This window comes from Myotis daubentonii, chromosome 5 (assembly GCF_963259705.1).
Source record: "Myotis daubentonii chromosome 5, mMyoDau2.1, whole genome shotgun sequence".
NCBI classification, from domain to species: Eukaryota; Metazoa; Chordata; class Mammalia; order Chiroptera; family Vespertilionidae; genus Myotis; species Myotis daubentonii.
In genome coordinates this window covers 33,599,312-33,617,555 of record NC_081844.1, presented here as the reverse complement: position 1 = coordinate 33,617,555, position 18,244 = coordinate 33,599,312, and the positions used below count along the sequence as shown (strand labels likewise).

The 18,244-nt window shown below is 54.1% G+C and overlaps 2 protein-coding genes and 1 non-coding gene across 3 annotated transcripts; 1 reads left to right on the top strand and 2 right to left on the bottom strand.

Moving 5' to 3' along the window:
• The first annotated feature begins 3,919 nt into the window (after positions 1–3,919).
• GAMT (guanidinoacetate N-methyltransferase) lies at positions 3,920–7,183 on the top strand. Its single transcript, XM_059697386.1, has 6 exons — positions 3,920–4,181; positions 5,061–5,206; positions 5,367–5,430; positions 5,762–5,829; positions 5,969–6,079; positions 6,617–7,183. Exons 1-6 carry the CDS (start codon positions 4,001–4,003, stop codon positions 6,755–6,757), a joined length of 711 nt encoding a protein of 236 aa, XP_059553369.1. The 5' UTR covers positions 3,920–4,000; the 3' UTR covers positions 6,758–7,183.
• Positions 7,184–7,897: 714 nt separating this feature from the next.
• NDUFS7 (NADH:ubiquinone oxidoreductase core subunit S7) lies at positions 7,898–16,795 on the bottom strand. Its single transcript, XM_059697387.1, has 8 exons — positions 16,694–16,795; positions 15,457–15,490; positions 14,309–14,377; positions 13,666–13,783; positions 11,472–11,651; positions 11,352–11,398; positions 10,390–10,478; positions 7,898–8,064 (listed from the first exon to the last, which is right to left on the bottom strand). Exons 1-8 carry the CDS (start codon positions 16,707–16,709, stop codon positions 7,967–7,969), a joined length of 651 nt encoding a protein of 216 aa, XP_059553370.1. The 5' UTR covers positions 16,710–16,795; the 3' UTR covers positions 7,898–7,966.
• Positions 16,796–16,962: 167 nt separating this feature from the next.
• On the bottom strand, positions 16,963–17,036 carry TRNAN-GUU (transfer RNA asparagine (anticodon GUU)). The gene has a single exon. It is a non-coding gene; the product is annotated as a tRNA-Asn (tRNA).
• Between the last annotated feature and the right edge of the window lie 1,208 nt (positions 17,037–18,244).

Below are 18,244 nucleotides of genomic sequence, written 5' to 3'. Positions count from 1 at the left end.
TTAAAAAACAAACAAACAAACAAAAACAATGGTTAAGATGGTGAGTAGCCGGTTTGGCTCAGTGGATAGAGCATCAGTCTGTGGACTGAAGAGTCCCAGGTTTGATTCCTGTCAAGGGCACATGCCCAGGTTGCAGGCTCGATCCCCAGTGTGGAGTAGCCAATTGATGATTCTCTCTCATCATTGATGATTCTCTCTCATCATTGATGTTTCTATCTCTCTCTCCCTCTCCCTTCCTCTCTGAAATCAATAAAAATATATTTTTTAAAAAGATGGTAAACTTTTTAAAAAATATGTTTTTATTGATTTTAGAGAGAGAGGGAGAGGGAGAGAGAGAGAGAGAAACATCAATCAACTGCCTCCTGCATGCCCCCTACTGGGGATCAAGCCAGAAACCTGGGCATGTGCCCTGACCTGGAATCAAACTGGTGACTGCTTGGTGCATGGAATGATGCTTAACCAACTGAGCCACACCAGTAAGGACAAGATGATGAATTTTATGTTACGTGTGTTTTACCACAATAAATGTGTACCCGGGTTAAAATCTCCCCTCACAGTGCCCTATCAATGATGATCAGATCCTTGAGTGTCCTTCCAGGGTAATCTATGTGAGACAATGCTCCAGTCTATACACATACAAACACACACACACACACACACACACACACACACACACACACACACACACACCTGTCACACAGTGTGGCACTCTCTACATTTCCCCTCCACCCTGCCTTTTCACCTAACACCTGCTGGAGTTTGATGCTTATGAATTCATAAAGGGTGCCAGTTCTTGCCCTAGCTGGTTTGGCTCAGTGAATAGAGCAATGGCCCACAGACTGAAGGGTCCCCGGTTTGATTCTGGTCAAGGGCACATGTCCAGGTTGCGGGCTCAATCCCCAGTAGGGGGTGTGCAGGAGGCAGCCAACCAATGATTCTATCTCATCATTGATGTTTCTATCTCTCTCCCCCTATCCCTTCCTCTCTGAAATCAATAAAAATATTTTTTAAAAGGGTGCCAGTTCTTGTTGCTAGCAGGCTCTCTCTTTCTGGCTCTGATGAAGCCCATTGTTACACGGGGGAGGCCCACATGACCAAGAACTCAGGCCTGGGGGCCCGTTGCCCAAAAGGACTGAATGCTGCCAATAACCAGTGAGTGAGCTTGGGAAGGACCCTTCCTTGGCTGAGCCTTCACATGAGTCCTCAGCACCAGTGGCACCTTGACTGCAGCCTGGGAGACGCTGAGAAGCAGAAGACTGAGCTGGGCTGCACCTGGATTCCTGACCTATAGAAACTGAGCTCATAAATGTGCCTTGTTTTAGCGGCTACATTTGGGGTGATTTGTTACATAGCAAGTGCTAATGAACACAGCCTCCTCCTGTCTCAGGCAGCCATTCCAGGGTATTCCTTGAGTTGGGTGACATTTAACGAGTGCCACCTATTTACATGGGATGCACAAGGGAGCATCCTGGGACATGCCCTTTGGGCAGCACAAGGATGTTGGAATATAGGCCCACAAAATGTCCATCCTGGTGCCCATGGTGGTGGCTGGTGATGGGGAAACCAGACCAAAAGGACTCATGTGAGGCAAAAAGCAGCATGAGACCAACTCAGAAGTCTGATGGCATCTACTCATCCCTCCTACTCCTGAGATTCTTGTGAAATCAGACTTGTTATATCTAGACTATATTAGATCCCAATGTGCCCTCAGGATTTATCAAGCAGGCACTTTCTATGCACCCAGCCCATCAGACAGACAATAGAGCCATGAAGAAATAAATACCTTCAGTTAGAGAAATGCCAAGGAGAAGTACTCAGGGATAAGAGAGCCTGGGGGGACTTGGGGGCCTTCCAGAGGAGGTATGGGCTCAAGCATGATGGCCACACCAAGTCAGGAGAAAGGAGAAGCTGTCCAGGTCAAGGGAAGAGCATGTGCAAAGGCCCGGAGGCAGGAGTGACACAGGAGCACTTTGCAGATGGTGGGCAGGGGTTGTGGGGAGTAGTCTGAAGCTCAGTCAGTCAGGACTATGAGAGATGGTCACAGAGATGCAGGGAAGTGACCAAACTCGAGAACTGTTTAAGAGGCTGCCTGGGCCCTGGTCGGGTAGTTCAGTTGGTTAGTTAGAGCACTGTCTCAAAGGTTGCAGGTTTGATCCCCGGTCAGGGCACATACAAGAATCAATCAATGGATGGATAAATAAGTGGAACAGCCCTAGCCAGTTTGGTTCAGTGGATAGAGTGTCGGCCTGTGGACCAAAGGGTCCTGGGTTCAATTCTGGTCAAGGGCACGTACCTTGGTTGCAGGCTCCTCCCTGGCCCTGGCCCTGGTTGGGGAGCATGCAGGAGGCAACTAATCGATGTGTTTATCTCACATCCATATTTCTCTCTTTCTTTTGCTCTCTCTTCACTTTCCCTAAAAATCAATGGGAAACTATCCTCAGGTGAGGATTAACAAAAAACAATCAAATAAAAAAAGTGGAACAACAAACTGATGTCTCTCCCTTTACTCTCTTGCTAAAATAAAAATAAAGATATGTTTATATATTTTTTTTTAATATATTTTATTGATTTTTTACAGAGAGGAAGGGAGAGGGATAGAGAGTTAGAAACATCGATGAGAGAGAAACATCGACCAGCTGCCTCCTGCACACTTCCCACTGGGGACGTGCCCGCAACCAAGGCACACGCCCCTGACCGGAATCGAACCTGGGACCCTTCAGTCCGCAGGCCGACGCTCTATCCACTGAGCCAAACCGGTTTGGCTGTTTATATATTTTAAAAAATAAAAAAGATGCTGCCTGGGTTCAAACCCTGTGACCACAGCGTCTCTGGGCCTCAGTTTTTCAGTGGGAAGGCAGGAATGGAGTGTTTAGGGCTCATGGCCTGATGTGCAAAGAATTGGAAAAGGGAAGTCACATTACAGAGCCTGGAGGCCAGTGCTTGTGGGTAGGTCCCAGGCAGGCAGGCAGGCAGAAGATGCAGCTGACTTCAAGGGCTGCCCTGGGCTGGGACAAGGCCTCAATCCCATGTCCCGGCAGGGCTGCCCTATCCAACTTCCTGGGTGTAAGGGACAGCAGACTGCTGGGATCACATTTGGGTCCCCAGGACTGCAAGCCTCTGCATGGTGATCACCCCCATCAGGATCCTGGGTGACCACCAGCTTATGGGGATGTGAAGTGAGCTCCTGAAAGAGGAGAGGCAGCTCGGCATGTGGTCGAAGTGGGGACTATCAGGGTTCTAATCCTGAGTCCTCACCCACCCACATCCATGGCCATGAGACTGCTGGCTGTGCCTCTCCGTGCCTCAGTTTACCCATCTGTGACATGAGGACAATAAAAATCCACTGCGACATCTCTGAAGATTGAATGATTTTTAAAAAATATATTTTATTGATTTTTTACGGAGAGGAAAGGAGAGGGAGAGTTAGAAACACCGATCAGCTGCCTCCTGCACACCCCCTGCTGGGGATGTGCCTGCAACCAAGGTACATGCCCTTGACCGGAATCCAACCTGCGACCCTTCAGTCTGCAGGCAGACGCTGTATCCACTGAGCCAAACCGGCTAGGGCTGAATGATTTTTTTAAAATACCTAAAGCACTTCCAACAGCGCCAGGAAAATCATTAGATCCTCCCACCCCAGCAAGGAAAGGGGGCTTTTCTGCGGCAGTGACAGATGAGGAAATTGAGGCAGGAGAGTGAAAAGGCGAGGCTACAGACCTTGAGGGCTCTCAGCTGTTGTGCCTAGTTCGCCAGCAGGCGCTGGAGTTTCAGCGAAGAGCGGGGCCCGACCCATGTGGAGCCGTCTTCTGCTCTACGGCCGCTAGAGGGCACTGGAGTCTTCGCGCAGGGCAGTCCGCTCACGGGTTCCAGGCGGGTCCTCAGCACCTCACGCCCTCGGCCACGCCCCCGCCAGTCATGGTCACACCCTCCGGCCCAGAAGGCTCTGCAGGGACCAACCCTTCGCCTCGGGAACAGTCAGGATTGCCCGTCCGCCTGCAATATGAGCGCCCCCGCCGCGACCCCCATCTTCGCGCCTGGAGAGAACTGCAGGCCTGCGTGGCTGGCGGCGCCCGCGTCCTACGACGCGTCGGACATGCACCTGCAGATCCTGGGCAAGCCAGTGATGGAGCGCTGGGAGACTCCCTACATGCACGCGTTGGCGGTCGCCGCCGCCTCCAGAGGTTAGCTCTGCGTCCGGCCCGAGGGTGACCAGGCCCATGCCAGCCAGCTCTCTGGCTGATGCGCATCGGAGCCTCTTTCCTAGCCTGGAGAATGGGGCTGCTACTGGGGGACGACAATGGGGAACAAAAAGGGGTGCTACAGGCACGGGGCATGCACCCAGTAGGCGCCCCCTAAGTATCGAGAACTTCCTCTCCAGGAGAAATGAGGTGCCGGCCGCCCGCATCCCCCCCTGAGATCGGGAACAGGGGGCCTGGAGAAGGTTGCTGCCCAGACACACGTGGGGAGCCTCCCTGGCTGGACACCCCACCCGCCCCAGCTAAGAATAGCTCTGGGAAAGCTGAGGCTGGGAGACAGCTGTGACGGGGTGACCCTGCCCTCCGGTGTCAGGGCCCTAAGAGTGCTCAGGTCCCCCAAGGGCTGGGCTCCTGGCCTGTAGGCCTCTGGCTGTAGTGCAGTGGGTACCACCCCCCACCCCTACCCCAATTGTTCCAGGCCCTGGCCTGGGATCCTCCTCCTCCCTTGCCCTTCTCTTGTGAACTTCATTGTGGGGACGTGGGAGGGGGAAAGAAAAGTAACCAAAAGATAAGCTGCACCAGTGGCATGCCATCAGCACCACTGGTGTACACAGCCAGAATCAGGCTCAAAGTCCAGGTTTTGACCCCTCCCCCCGCAAATACCCGACCCAAAAGCTGCTCTGCTGCCTCCCTGGCAGGTCATCCTTTTTTGGCCGCCGGCCAGGGCCCACACTGTTCCCTCTCAGGGCCACTGTGTCCCTATGTCTGCTGTGCCCTCCTGTCCTAGTTTCTCTGTGCCGAGGCGCTGCCCCTGAGCCTCCTCGTCTAGATAGTCTCCCCAGCCCCCGCCTTTTCTGTGTCCAGGGGGCCGGGTCCTGGAGGTGGGCTTTGGCATGGCCATCGCAGCAACCAAGGTGCAGGAAGCTGCCATCGACGAGCACTGGATCATTGAGTGCAACGACGGTGTCTTCCAGCGGCTCCAGGACTGGGCCCAGCGGCAGCCACACAAGGTGCTACCTCTGCCTGCAGGCCCCCTCCCACTCCTGGGGCAGTCTCGGGCAGGGATGGGGGAAGTGTCCTCCGTGGGAGTTCCTCTGCCCTCCTTCTTACAGCGGAGAAGTCCCGGGGATCCCTCTGACCCTCAGCCTTCTTTTTCTCCCCTACCTCAAGGTGGTTCCCCTGAAAGGCCTGTGGGAAGAGGTGGCACCCACCCTACCAGATGGTCACTTTGATGGTGAGGGGACTCTGGGTACTGGGTGAGGGGGAGCCTCTGCCTGAATCTCCTCCTCACTTGCTGAGGGACCTTGTAAAGAACACAGGGGCTGACATGTCACTGGGCCAACGGGGTCTGGGAAGGGGGCACAGACACAGACCTGACACTCAGCAGGATGCCTAAAGGAATGGCTGAATTGCACGTGATATCTAGAGGTGGTGGCAGCATAGTGAACTTGGGGTATGGCTGCTGGGGTTCCTGGGCCATGTTCAAGTTCCACCTTCGCGTGGAGCCATTGTCCTGGTGTGGCTGCCCCTGGCCCTGACCATGTGACTTCCATCCTCCCACGCAGGGATCCTGTACGACACGTATCCACTGTCTGAGGAAACCTGGCACACGCACCAGTTCAATTTCATCAGGGTAGGACCCCACGGAGGGATAGGGTCTGCAGCCACCAGCATGGGAGTTCAGCTGGGTGGGGGCATCTGCCACCCACACAGGGCACCCCTCCTTCCACTTGGTTCTCTGATCTTCCTCCCCACCTCTGTCCCCCTCTCAGGGCCATGCTTTTCGCCTGCTGAAGCCTGGGGGCATCCTCACCTACTGCAACCTCACCTCCTGGGGGGAACTGATGAAGTCCAAGTACTCCAACATCAGTACCATGTTTGAGGTGCAGCAGCCTAGCTCCCCGGGCCTCCCTTCCCCCACCCACCAGGGCAGGTTGGGGAGGCAGCTGCAGTCACCTTGGACTGGGAAGGTCCCTTGCTTCCGGACTGCTCTTAGGTAGATTGTGTGCTCTGTGTGGCGATCAGGCAAGGTACTCCCCAGTGCCCTTGGGACATAGGACTCAACCCAAGCTCTCCACCTGGCTGACAGGCCCCATACTCCTCACTCGGCTTTCCTCTACCCAGGATGCCCCTGTTGTGCAGGGCCTTTGACCAAACTCTTCCTCTGCCTGCCAGGAGGAGCAGTTGGGCAGCCTGGTGACGGCCTGTGACAGCCGGGAAACTGCTGCCCGAGTTTAGACACCTGGAGACTGCCACTCAGACGTGGGCTCCCACGTTGTCTCAGCATTTGGGCCTGGGGTAGAGGCTACTGCAGCCCTGGGGCCTTGGCACTAACTATGCTGTGCAAGGAAGGGGAGGCACCGGGTGTGCGTGTGTGAGTCCTCAGAGCCTGGACATAACCTGGCGCTTCCCTGTCTCAGGAGACACAAGTGCCGGCGCTGCTGGAGTCGGGCTTCCGCCGGGAGAACATCCACACGCAGGTGATGGAGCTGGTCCCGCCTGCTGACTGCCGCTACTATGCCTTCCCACAGATGATCACACCCCTGGTCACCAAGCACTAAGTCTGGCGCGCCACCCTCTGAGTGCCTTCCTGGCCAGGAGCTCGGGCTCTGGCTTCAGCCCAGCTTCTAGTTGAAGCAGCACCAGCTGTAAGACCCCAGCTACCTTCCCTAACCTCTGCAAGAGTACCAGTATCAGCCTTCTTCTGGGGTCACAGGGATGAAATAAATGCTAACACTAGGCTGGCCAATCAGCACACATTGCAAAAGTGTGCTCTCACTCCTCCAAAAAGAAAAATCTGTTGCACGGCTTGTGTCAATCAATTGGAGTGTCCCATGCACCAAGATTCCTGGTTAGGACACATGCCTGGGTTGTGGGCTCAAACCCCAGTAGGGGGTGTGCAAGCCAGCGGAGGGGTGTTTCTCATCAATGTTTCTATTTCTATCTCCCCCTCTCTCTAAAATCAATAAAAACATATTTTTAAAAAAGCAATCTGTTATTGGACTTTCAGTGGGCAAGCTATATGAGGAGCATCTGCTGATCCGTGAGCTATATGCTCCATTGTGTACAAGTTAGTGAACCCAATCCTGCCCAAGGGAGACATCACCAATCAATCACCGATGGTCCTGTCCCTCAGCCATCCAGGGCGGTTGCCCCTCCCTTCCCTGTGCTTGGCACCTGGGGTCCAGGGGGGTGCAGAACTAGGTCAGGACTGCAAGGAGGGTAGCAGCTCTAGGCCCAGGTCCTCAGGCTACTGAGGAGGATTTTCTGGTCCCACCAAGTCAGGCTGAACTTCAAAATAAAGCAACATTTTTACATCTGGACTCACAGGACCCTCAGCCACTCGTGAAGTGCAGCGTCATTTGCTGAGGCCTGACACTCTCCCACTGTCTCGTTTCCTCTGACTCAACATCCCCTTCAGTCAGTGCAGAGGCAGCCCAGCCCCCACCTGGCTCCAGGGGATGCTCTGGGTTCTCCTTCCTCACGGTGGGGCCTTAGGAGATGAGGTGTAAGGCCCCTAAGAGGGGCTGATGTGGACCGAGCCACCTGCCTCCAGGGCCTCAGCATCTCTAAGGACTGACCCTGACCAAGGAAGCACTCGCCCACCTACACCCAGCACAGGGGTACTCTCTGCCCTGTGGGCACCTCTCTACTTTCCAGGACCCCCTGCCCATACACACTGAGGCAGGCTTCCATGCCAGTGGGTTTCTCAGGTTTATTGACCATCTCTCAGGATGACGAAGAGGATACAGGGTGGCAGTCGGGTGGCACTACCTTCGGTACCAGATCTTGAGTCTCTTCTCTCGCTTGATTTTCTTCTGCAGCTGCAGGATGCCATAGAGTAGGGCCTCGGCGGTAGGTGGGCAGCCTGGGGGTGGGACCTTGCCTCAGTGTCTGCCCATGGGGAGGGGGCCCACAGCTCTGGCTCTGCCAGGAGCCCTTGACCAGTGACTGGATCTGGGCCCTACTGGGGCACCACCCCTCTCCCTGCTGCCTGGCAAAGGGCACATGAAACAGAAGGAAGGTCAAAGGGTCCGGCTGGGGGCAGCAACTACCGGCCAAATGGAGCAGAAAGGCCTGGGCTACCCAAGGCCCTAGGAAGAGTGACCTGGGAGCTGCAGGTGGGCTAAGGGCTGGCTGACGCCTTCCCATGGTGGGGAGGGCTGAGAACCCTCACCCCAGCATCCAAAGAATGCACGAAGGAGGTGGATAGTTTGGCCCATCACTGGAAGTAGCAAGCAAGGTGGGCAGGGCGGGGCGGCTCACAGACTGAGAAGGAAACTCCCAGAGAAACAGTCCTCACAGTCTCCATCCCGGGTGTCTCAGGTGGAAGAAGCAGAGAGACACTTTGCCACCTGGAGGACATGCCAGGACCTGACAGGCCCGCCACCTCGGGAGGCTGGATGAAGAACTGTCAGTCATTTACTTCCAGCTGACTCTGGGGTGCTCAGTGCCGGACAGTAGGATCACAATGGCCATTTGACAGATGGGGAAACTGAGGCTTGGAGAGATTTGCCTGAGGTCATGGGTCAAACAAGCAGCGACTGACCAAGGGTCTGGCTCCTGGTCAAGGTTAACAAGCCTGCAGGATAGACTTCTATGCATCTTTCAAAGTCTTACACAATAGGTGGGGTGGGGCATGTCTGTGTCAGGCTCCATCCCCCCCAACCTGGGGGTTCCCCAGGGCCTGGTCTGGTGATGGGACCTTTCTAGGACCCAGTGCTGCCCAAGCCAGGCCCAGGCCTAGAAAATGCACTCAATATTTGCAGCCCAGCTGGTCTGGCTCAGTGATTGAGCATCGACCCGTGAACCAGGAGATCGTGGTTCGATTCCCAGTCAGGGCACATGCCCCAGTTGTGGGCTCAATCCCCAGTGTAGAGCATGCCAGAGGCAGCCAATCAATGATTCTTTCTCATCATTGATGTTTCTATCTCTCTCTCCTTCTCCCTTCCTCTCTGAAATCAACAAAAATATCCTATATAATAAAGATGAAATATGCAAATGGCTGTTACCCTGTGAAGAGTAACCGACTGCTTAAAGACTGGATCACGGATCAGCAGGAGGGTGGGGCAGCGAGGCAGCGGAGAGCTATAGGAGGGGGCAGGGCAGCAAGCTATGAGAGGGGGCGGGGGGAGGGGGAGCTACAGGAGGGTGGGGCAGCGGGTGGAGAGCTACTGGAGGGCGGCAGCGAGCTACTGGTGCAGATTTGTGCGCAGGGCTACTAGTATTTAAATAAAAAGAAAAGAATCTGATGTTCAAGATTAAAAATAAATATTTGCAGAATGTTAAACAAATCAATGCCATTTTCCAATGAGCTCTAATCCAATGTGGAAACCTGTTTCTCTGCTTTTGGGAGGTGCCAGCACATGCCCAGGAGGCCACCCCCTGCTGACTGGCATGGTGAGGAGGGAGTTCTGCAGGATAGTTTGATACAATAGACACCCAATTACATGTAAACTTCAGACAAACCACTGATACTTTTTTTTAGTATAACTATATCCCAAATATCATGGGATATATTTATAATGAAAAAGATATTATTGTTTCTCTGACATTCAAATTTAACTGGGTCCCTGCATTTTTATTTGCTGAACTTGGACACCCTGATGATCCTGGGTCTAAGCAGGGTGGGGTCTCATCACCCATCATGAGTATGAGACCTCGCAGACGCTATTCATGTCCTCCAGGAACTTTTTTCTGTTTTTTAATTGCATTTATTGGGTTTGGTTTCTATTAGGTGGAATCATATAAAACTGCAGCTTAAAAATGGCCAAATATCAGCAATTTTGTACAGCTCACCCTGACCCTTTTGATGCTGGCCTGGTCCAACATCTGGATGAAACTGGGGAGCCCATGAAGAAACGACAAAAAGGAGAGAATGGGGTGTCACTCTTCTTAGACCCAAATCTGCTCTTTTTTTCTTCAAAAACATATATTTTTTATTTCAGAGGTAAGAAGAGATAGAAACATCAATGAGAGAGAATCATTGATTGGCTGCCTCCTACATGCCCTGACCTGGAATCGAACTGTGACCTCCTGGTTCATAGGTCAATGCTCAACCACTGAGCCACGTCAGCCAGGCCAAATCTGCTCATCCTTAAAACAGGGAGAGCCCACCATGTCTATAGGGTACTGGGACTCCTTTGTGGGGACTTGAAGGCCTGGTTGCCCAGAGTCAAGGCAGTGGACTTACCTGGGACGTAGATGTCCACAGGCACGATGCGGTCACAGCCCCTCACGACGGAGTACGAGTAGTGGTAGTACCCTCCTCCGTTGGCACAGCTGGAGTGGGAAGAGTGGTGTGAGGGCCTCGCTGGCCATCCTGCCCTTGCTCCCTCCTCAGGGCCCTTTCCCTAACCCACACCCGCCTTCAACTGCAGGCAGGTGCCTAGCCTGCCAAAAATGACAAGAAGGGATATGAAGTCATAGGAAAGACAACAGTCACCTGAGACCAGGCAGAGCAGAAATTAATGGATGGACCTTGAAAACATGATGCTCAGTGAGGAGCCAGGCTCAAAAGGCCACAGTGTGTGATACCCTTTATATGAAATGTCCAGAACAGGCACAGGACAGGAAACGGGTGTGGTTGCCAAGGGCTGGGAAAGAGGGTGGGAGGTGAGTGCTGAGGCGGGGACAGGGCTTACAGTGGGATAATGGAATCATCTGGAACTAGACAGTTGGGATAGTTTTATACATTGTGACTGCATTAAAGCCCACTGAACCGCACACTTTAAAAGAGTGAACTTTCTGTTATGTGAATTCTATCTCAACAAAAAAAAGGTAAGTGATTAAACAGGTTTTAACAATGGAGAGAATGACTACAAGTTAAAAAGGCAAGGAGAATGTACAGTCTAAGAGGGTGATATCATTTATGTATTCATAAAGAAACAGGCAAATCAGAGGGGCTGCTGGGGTAGAGAGCAATAATAACCCACAGGAAGGAACATTCTGGGAGGGGGTAGTCTACATAGCAGAGTGTCAGAGTCACCGTTCGGCTCCCTGCAGGTGTGGGATTTTACTGAGTATAAATTATACCTCCATGACCTTGATCAGACAGAAGCCCAGATAAAACACTGGGGGGAAACACAACCGTGTGTCACAGGTATGTCTCGTCCCCGGAGCCAGATTATGGCCCCCGGCCCCACTGGAACTCACCTCCCCATGGACACAACATAGCGAGGCTCTGGCATCTGGTCATAGACCTGGAAGAGACGACAGGGTCTATGTGCAGCTCAATCCTGGGCGGTGGAGGGGTGGGGTCCGGGCCAGGCCTACCTTGCGGAGTGCAGGGGCCATCTTGTTGGTGAGTGTCCCGGCCACAATCATGACGTCTGACTGGCGTGGGCTGGCTCGGAAGACCACGCCAAAGCGGTCCATGTCGTAGCGGGGTGCTGCCATATGCATCATCTCCACTGCACAGCAGGCCAGGCCAAAGGTCATAGGCCACAGGGAACTCTGAGGGGGCCAGGGTGGTTAACCCGTGAGTGGACAGTTGGCCCATCATGTTTAAAGAAACTGGGCAATTTCACAGAGAAAAACAGATTTCTTGAAAAACGACACATCAGCTATTCCCCACCCACTTCCCCACACAGCAACCACGTGTCCTCCAGACCCCTCAGTCCTAGCCTGAGCTTGCTGCCTGCCCCAGCCCAGGGCTGCCCGATAAGAAGGTAAAGGGAGCTAGGCCTGTGGGTCAGCACTTGCCAATAGCCACATTACAAAAAAAAGTTGTCCTGGCCAGTGTGGGCAGCTCGTTGGGCATCATCCTGTGCAAGGAAAGGTTGCCAGTTCATGCCCGAGTTGCAGGCTTGATCCCCAGTAGGGGACATGCAGGAGGCAGCTGATAGATGTTCAGCTCTTGCATCAATGTTTCTCTTTCTCTCTCCTTCTCCCTTCCTTCCTCTAAAAAAAATTAAAAAAAACAGCCCCAGCCAGTTTGGCTCAGTGGATAGAGCATCGTCCTGCGGACTGAATGGTCCCAGGTTCAATTCTGGTCAAGGGCACATGCCTGGGTTGTGGTCTCAATCCCCAGTAGGGGCATGCAGGAGGCAGCTGATCAACGATTCTCTCTCATCATTGATGTTTCTCTCTCCCCCTTTCCCTTCCTCTTTGAAGTCAATAAAATCTTTAAAAAGCAAATAAATTTTTTAAAAAGGTAAAATTAGTTTTCATACCACTGATGTAACCTAGTACACCCTAAACCCCATCCTTCCAATGTGGGCACTTGCTGCTCTGAGTGCCTGGCAGCCACATGTGGCACAGGCCTAACTCTGAGGATCTTGTTCTGGACACCCCTGGTGTCTAAGATCTCCAAATGCCGATTCCTCCAGGAAGTCCTCCTGGATGGCCTTGAGCACCGTCTGACTCATCTGTTTGGTGTCTGATTTCCCCACAGCCGTGCTCCTTGGCTAGGCCTTTCTCTGCTGCTCTGCATCGAATCTGGGACTACGAAGTGGCCCCCCACTGCCCTACTAATGTGCGAGTGCAGGGGACAGTCCAAGTGTTGCCCAACATGGCTAGGCCACCTGACTGACCGAGCACCTGAGCTGCCTGACCCTGACCTCATTTCTGGGTGTTCAGTCATAAACAAGGCTACAGTGGACATTTCTGTCATGGAGCTGGAGGCTCTAGTACAGTGATGGCGAACCTTTTGAGCTCGGCGTGTCAGCATTTTGGAAAACCCTAACTTAACTCTGGTGCCCTGTCACATATAGAAATTTTTTGATATTTGCAACCATAGTAAAACAAAGATTTATATTTTTTGATATTTATTTTATATATTTAAACGCCATTTAACAAAGAAAAATCAACCAAAAAAATGAGTTCGCGTGTCACCTCTGGCATGCGTGTCATAGGTTCGCCATCACTGCCCTAGTAGCATGTTTGCTGTGGTGCTGTGTGAGACACACAGACACACAAAAGACTGTGCGAGTGCAGAGCCGTCCATGAGAGATTGTTAGGGTGGCCTAGCCAGCCCAGCACCCCGTGGGCACCGAAAGGAGCCTCTGTCTTGGGAGACAGGACATATGTCCAATGGGAGCCATGCCATGGACGCGACCTAAGGGATGGATACAAGACAAAAACTGTTTCGTGGCTGATGCTAGGGGCAGGGCAGGCTTTTTAAATTTTTGCCAGGAAGGAGTTACTGTTTTCAGCACACATTACTTCTCTAGCTAAAAAGATTACTTTTACATTAAGAGAAAAAAGAGGCATGAAGAGAAGACAACTATAGAAGGGAAGTGGGCAGTCCTCACCAAGGGTTGGGGGAGAGACAGGGGACGGGACAGAGACATGAGGGGATGTCATAGCCAGGAGCTGGCAGGGCAGGAGGTGCAGAGGATGAATCCTGACATAATCACGAGCCTCTTGGGCTCCTGAACCACAGGGGCAGTGAGCGTGCGTGCTGTCCACGTGCAGTGTGCAAGCAAAGAGCAGAGGCTGGAGAGACGGAGGAGGGTTGGGGGCTCACCCGGCGGGCCCAGTTGACCAGGTCATCCAGCTTGGCCACCACATACTCGCCCCGGCTGCTGGGAAGTGAGCTGGGCTGGGAGACCACGGCTCCGGCCTTGGACATGGCAGGCTGAGTGCTGGGCGTGGGACATGGCACAGGGAGGTGTTAGCCAGGCAGGAGTCCCAGGAAAGGAACGCTGGCTACCCCCACAACCTCTACCCTGTAACCTAACACAGAGCAACTCGCAGAGCACAGGTCAAAGCTATGGTCACAGCTGGTCCTGAGGGCAGTAATGGGAGGAGCCACGGGGCCAGGGATTACCCTGGGGCTGCAGCATCTCAGTACCCAGGACTGGGTCTGCTAAACAAAGGAATTAAAGATGGCATGGATGTGCCTCAGCCTGCCTGGCTGTGGCCCCAAGAGGCCTCTGTTTTCTCAGGGACTCAGTGTCCTCATCTGGAAAACAGGGGCCAACTGACCCACTCTTCGGCAAAGGCCCTTCTGGATTGGGGATGTGCAGCCACTGGTCTGGACAGAGCTCCAAGGGCAGGGACCTCAGAGCTCTGCTGGCTGTGGGGGGCCCTGGAGTAACCGCGGGTACACTGTGCTGGAGGGGGTGGGTGCTTCAGCGTGTTCGGGCCACTGGGAAGGCTGGCCTCACCTGCTTGGGCTGTCAGCAGCCAAACTGGCATGGACACATCGTCCCTGAACAGCCGCACCCACACAGGAGCTGCAGAGAGAGAGCACACATGAAGAGGAGCCTGGGGCACCTGAGATGCTGTTACAGGGGCTGCACTGTAGCAGGGGTGGGGCTAGTGGCCACATTCGGCCCTCCACCTATGTTTGTTAATTCTCACCCGAGGATATTTTCCCACTGATTTTTAGAGAGAGTGGAAGAAAGAGGGCGAGACATAGAGAAACATCGATGTGACAGCATCAATTGATTGCCTCCTGGATGCGCCCTGACCAGGGCCGGGGATCGAGCCTGCGACCAAGGATCCGATTCTTTGTCCAGAATCGAATCCAGAACCCTTTGGTCCCCAGGCCAACGTGCTATCCACTGACCCAAACTGGCCAGGGCCACCTGTTTTTGTAAATAAAGTTTTATTGACACAGCCACACTCATCTGTCTCTGTGTGGTCTGCAGCTGTTTTCACAAAGGCACAGCGATCAGTCTCAGCAGAGACCACCTGGCTTGCACAGCCAAAGACATTTACCATCTGGCCCTCCAGAGACAAAGTGCCTGGTTTTCATTTTCCCCTTTTCCCTTCATTTTATGGTGAATATGTAGTTTATCCTTAGGGAAAAGACTTTATCAAACCAAACCACACTCAGCCCAAATCTGTGCCCACCTCAAAGCCCCCGACTTCTCTCCCCTAGGAAAACCCTCTCCTTGGATCTGTCATGTCCCGGATCCTGTGGACCTGGGGGTTTGATTTCCAGGGTCTGCCCTTAACGAGGCCCCCGTGCTACCTGCCTTCCTGTCCTGAAGGTGCCCGCAGGGGGTTGTCACCTGAGCAAACGCACTGATTATTTTTGGCAGCAAGTGAGTCCTGAGGGCAGTAGGGCAGGTGGACAAGGGTCCGAACCCAGGTGCTGCCACAACATGGACAGAGGGGCCGGCCCATCACCTGCTGGAGAGCAGCTGCCAGTCCCAGGGCTGCCCCAACTCGCTCGCGTGTGACTCAGCAGGCAGGACCCGGCCGGAGCTGCTCACCCTTCCCAGCTCAGGGGTACTGATCCCACCCCCTTCCCTTCCAGGGCCTCTGCATGGAGGCCGGGGCCAGAGACGCAGACGCAGGCACTCACCGCAGCGCAAGGACTGGGCGGAGCAGGCCGGGAGCTGCAGAAAGAACCACAGGGCGCAGGCGTCAGTTTGGACAGCACCAGAGGCCACACGCCCAGGGGCCTGGGCCAGCCAGGTCTTTGCCCCTCAGGCCTCCTGCCTGGTGGCCTCCCCTCGACCCTCGGTCTCTCTAAATTCTACTTTAACCAACGTTTGGTGAAGAGGGGTCTTTCAGAATATGAACCGGGTAGTGCCAATCCCCTGCTTAAACCCACGGCCCCTGGAAGCCAAGCCAGGCTCCTCACCAGGCCCCCTTCCCTGCCTCGGTGCGGCCACGGGCTGTGCCGGCCGCGGGGGGCACCCGGCGCCCCACATGTGCACAGGCCAGCGCCTCGGGGGCCGGTTTCACAGCAGCACCCGCCCCCCGAGGCCCCCTCGATCCTGGCACCGGTCCGATCACCACCTGTGCCTGCTGGTGTGGTGCCTGCCTCCTCGGCACTGCGAGCGCCTCCAGGGTCCCCACAGCCTCGGCCTTGGGCGGTGTGTGTTGAGTAAACAAACCTACTGGCACCAGCACGGAAGGCAGGCTGACTGCCCAGCCCGACTCCTGTTGGAGCTGCCCCTCTCCGAGCCTGTTTCCCCGCCTGAAAACGTAGGGCTTTGCATAAACTGAGCCCAGTAAATGTCCTTCACAGGTCAGCAGACCTGTGAACCTGCGCGGGAAAGAATAGATACCCTCTTGGTCGCCGTCTTACTGAAAACTGGCCTTCCTTTCCATCCTGTCGCCAACAAACCACAGGGCCCCTTTTGGCAGGACCCCTGGTTTTCACCAACAGAAAGCACGGACGTTTCCCAACGGTGTCACCAGGGCTGCAGACATCTCACCCATCCCTACACCACTACTCGGACCTGCCGCTGGATTTCGGGATAACTGCTTTCCTTTGCAACCCTGCGGGTTTCATCCTATGCGTTTAATCACTAATCTCGGGACGAAGGTCCCGGGAGCAGGCAAGTGGGACGCCTGCTGTGCCGGCACCCCTCCGGGCCTCAGTTTCCCCGCCGGTCCGGGTTGCAATCTCAGGCCACCTCTCTCTCGGGAACTTGCAGGGCAGCTCCCCGGGCCGACCCTTGGGCTCCTCCAGGGCCCGTTCCGGGGCCCTCCCGAGGCTGCGGGGGGGGGGGGGGGGAGGGCGTCCTGCGTCGCTACCCGGACCTCAGTTTCCCCAGGGGCCCCTGACCCAGGCGCCCCGGACCGCTCACCCGCCAACGCCGCCATCTTGGCCTCGGCCTTCAGATAACCTCTGCAGTCCGTCCGTTTTAGCTCTCCGAGTCCCCGGGGCCGTCACCCAAAGCGGTTCGGCTGCTGAGGGAAAACGGAACCCAGGCTCAGAACGTTCCGCCTGTGTGGACGTCCCCGACACTGTGCGCCCCCAACGCCCCACGAGGGACAATAAGACAGGGGAGTCCGCCTTCAAAAATGCAGGCGTCCGCACCATTTTTTCCTCACCAGAGAGGCAAAAGGAAGATTGCGTCCCTGGGTGGGCTCGAACCACCAACCTTTCGGTTAACAGCCGAACGCGCTAACCGATTGCGCCACAGAGACCGAGTTGCAGTCCTCTTCCAGACAGGACCTTACAAGGCATGCGCGGTCGGTAAATGCAGGGCGAACCACACTTGTGTGCGCCGCGGAATGGGGCGAAATGAAAACGACAGGGACCCTTCCACGCCCACGAAAAGCTCATTTGGAAAAGAGCTGGATGGCAGATTCAATCCCGAGTTTCGGCGAGCGTTTCAGCGCCCCCGAGCATCGTGTGTTTTTGTTTTTGTTTTTAACATATTTTGATTTCAGAGAGGAAGGGACAGGGAGAGATAGATAGAAACATCAATGATGAGAGAGAATCATTGATCGGCTGCCTCCCGAACGCCCCACACTGTGGATCGAGCCTGCAACCCGGGATATGGCCCGACTGGGAATCGAGCCGTGATCTCCTGGTTCATAGCTCGCCGCTCAATCATTGAGCCACGCAGGCCGGCCGCCAGGGGGCATCATTACCCTTTTTCGCAGCTGGTGCAGTTTGTCCTTTCACCAGAATGTGTCCTCATTCTGCAGATGAAGAGCAGGGCTGCCACTCATGCCAACGTGGGAAGGACAGAGCAAGGCACTCAAATCCTGCACTCAAAACCCCTTGTCCCCACCTCCAAGACTATGATTCCAACCTAAACGTTCCCTTCCATCAACCCGATTTTTAAAAAAATCAATGATTAGGTTTTTTCTGTTTAAATATTTTTATTGATTTTTAGAGAGAGAGGAAGGGAGAGAGAAACATCCATGTGAGAGATTGAAAACATCAATTGGCTGCCTCCTGCACGCCCCCTACCTGGGATTGAGCCTGAAACCCTGGCATGTGCCCTGACCGGGAATCTGAAACTTGGGTGCAGGAGCTGATGATGCTCAATCAACTGGCTACACCCGCCAGGGCAACCCAATTTTTTTTTTTTTTTAATATAAAGAGGAAGGAAGAGGGAGAGAGAGATAGAAACATCCATGATGAGAATCATTGATCATCTGTCTCCTGCAAGTCCCCCACTGAGGATCAGCCCACAACCCCGGGCATGTGCCCTTGACTAGCATCAAACCTGGGACCTTTCAGTTTGCAGGCCAACGCTCTAGCCACTGAGCCAAACTGGCTAAGGAGCAACCCAATCTTTTTCTTTCTTTCTTTCTTTCTTTCTTTCTTTCTTTCTTTCTTTCTTTCTTTCTTTCTTTCTTTCTTTCTTTTTTTTTTCTTTCTTTTTAAAAAATATATATTT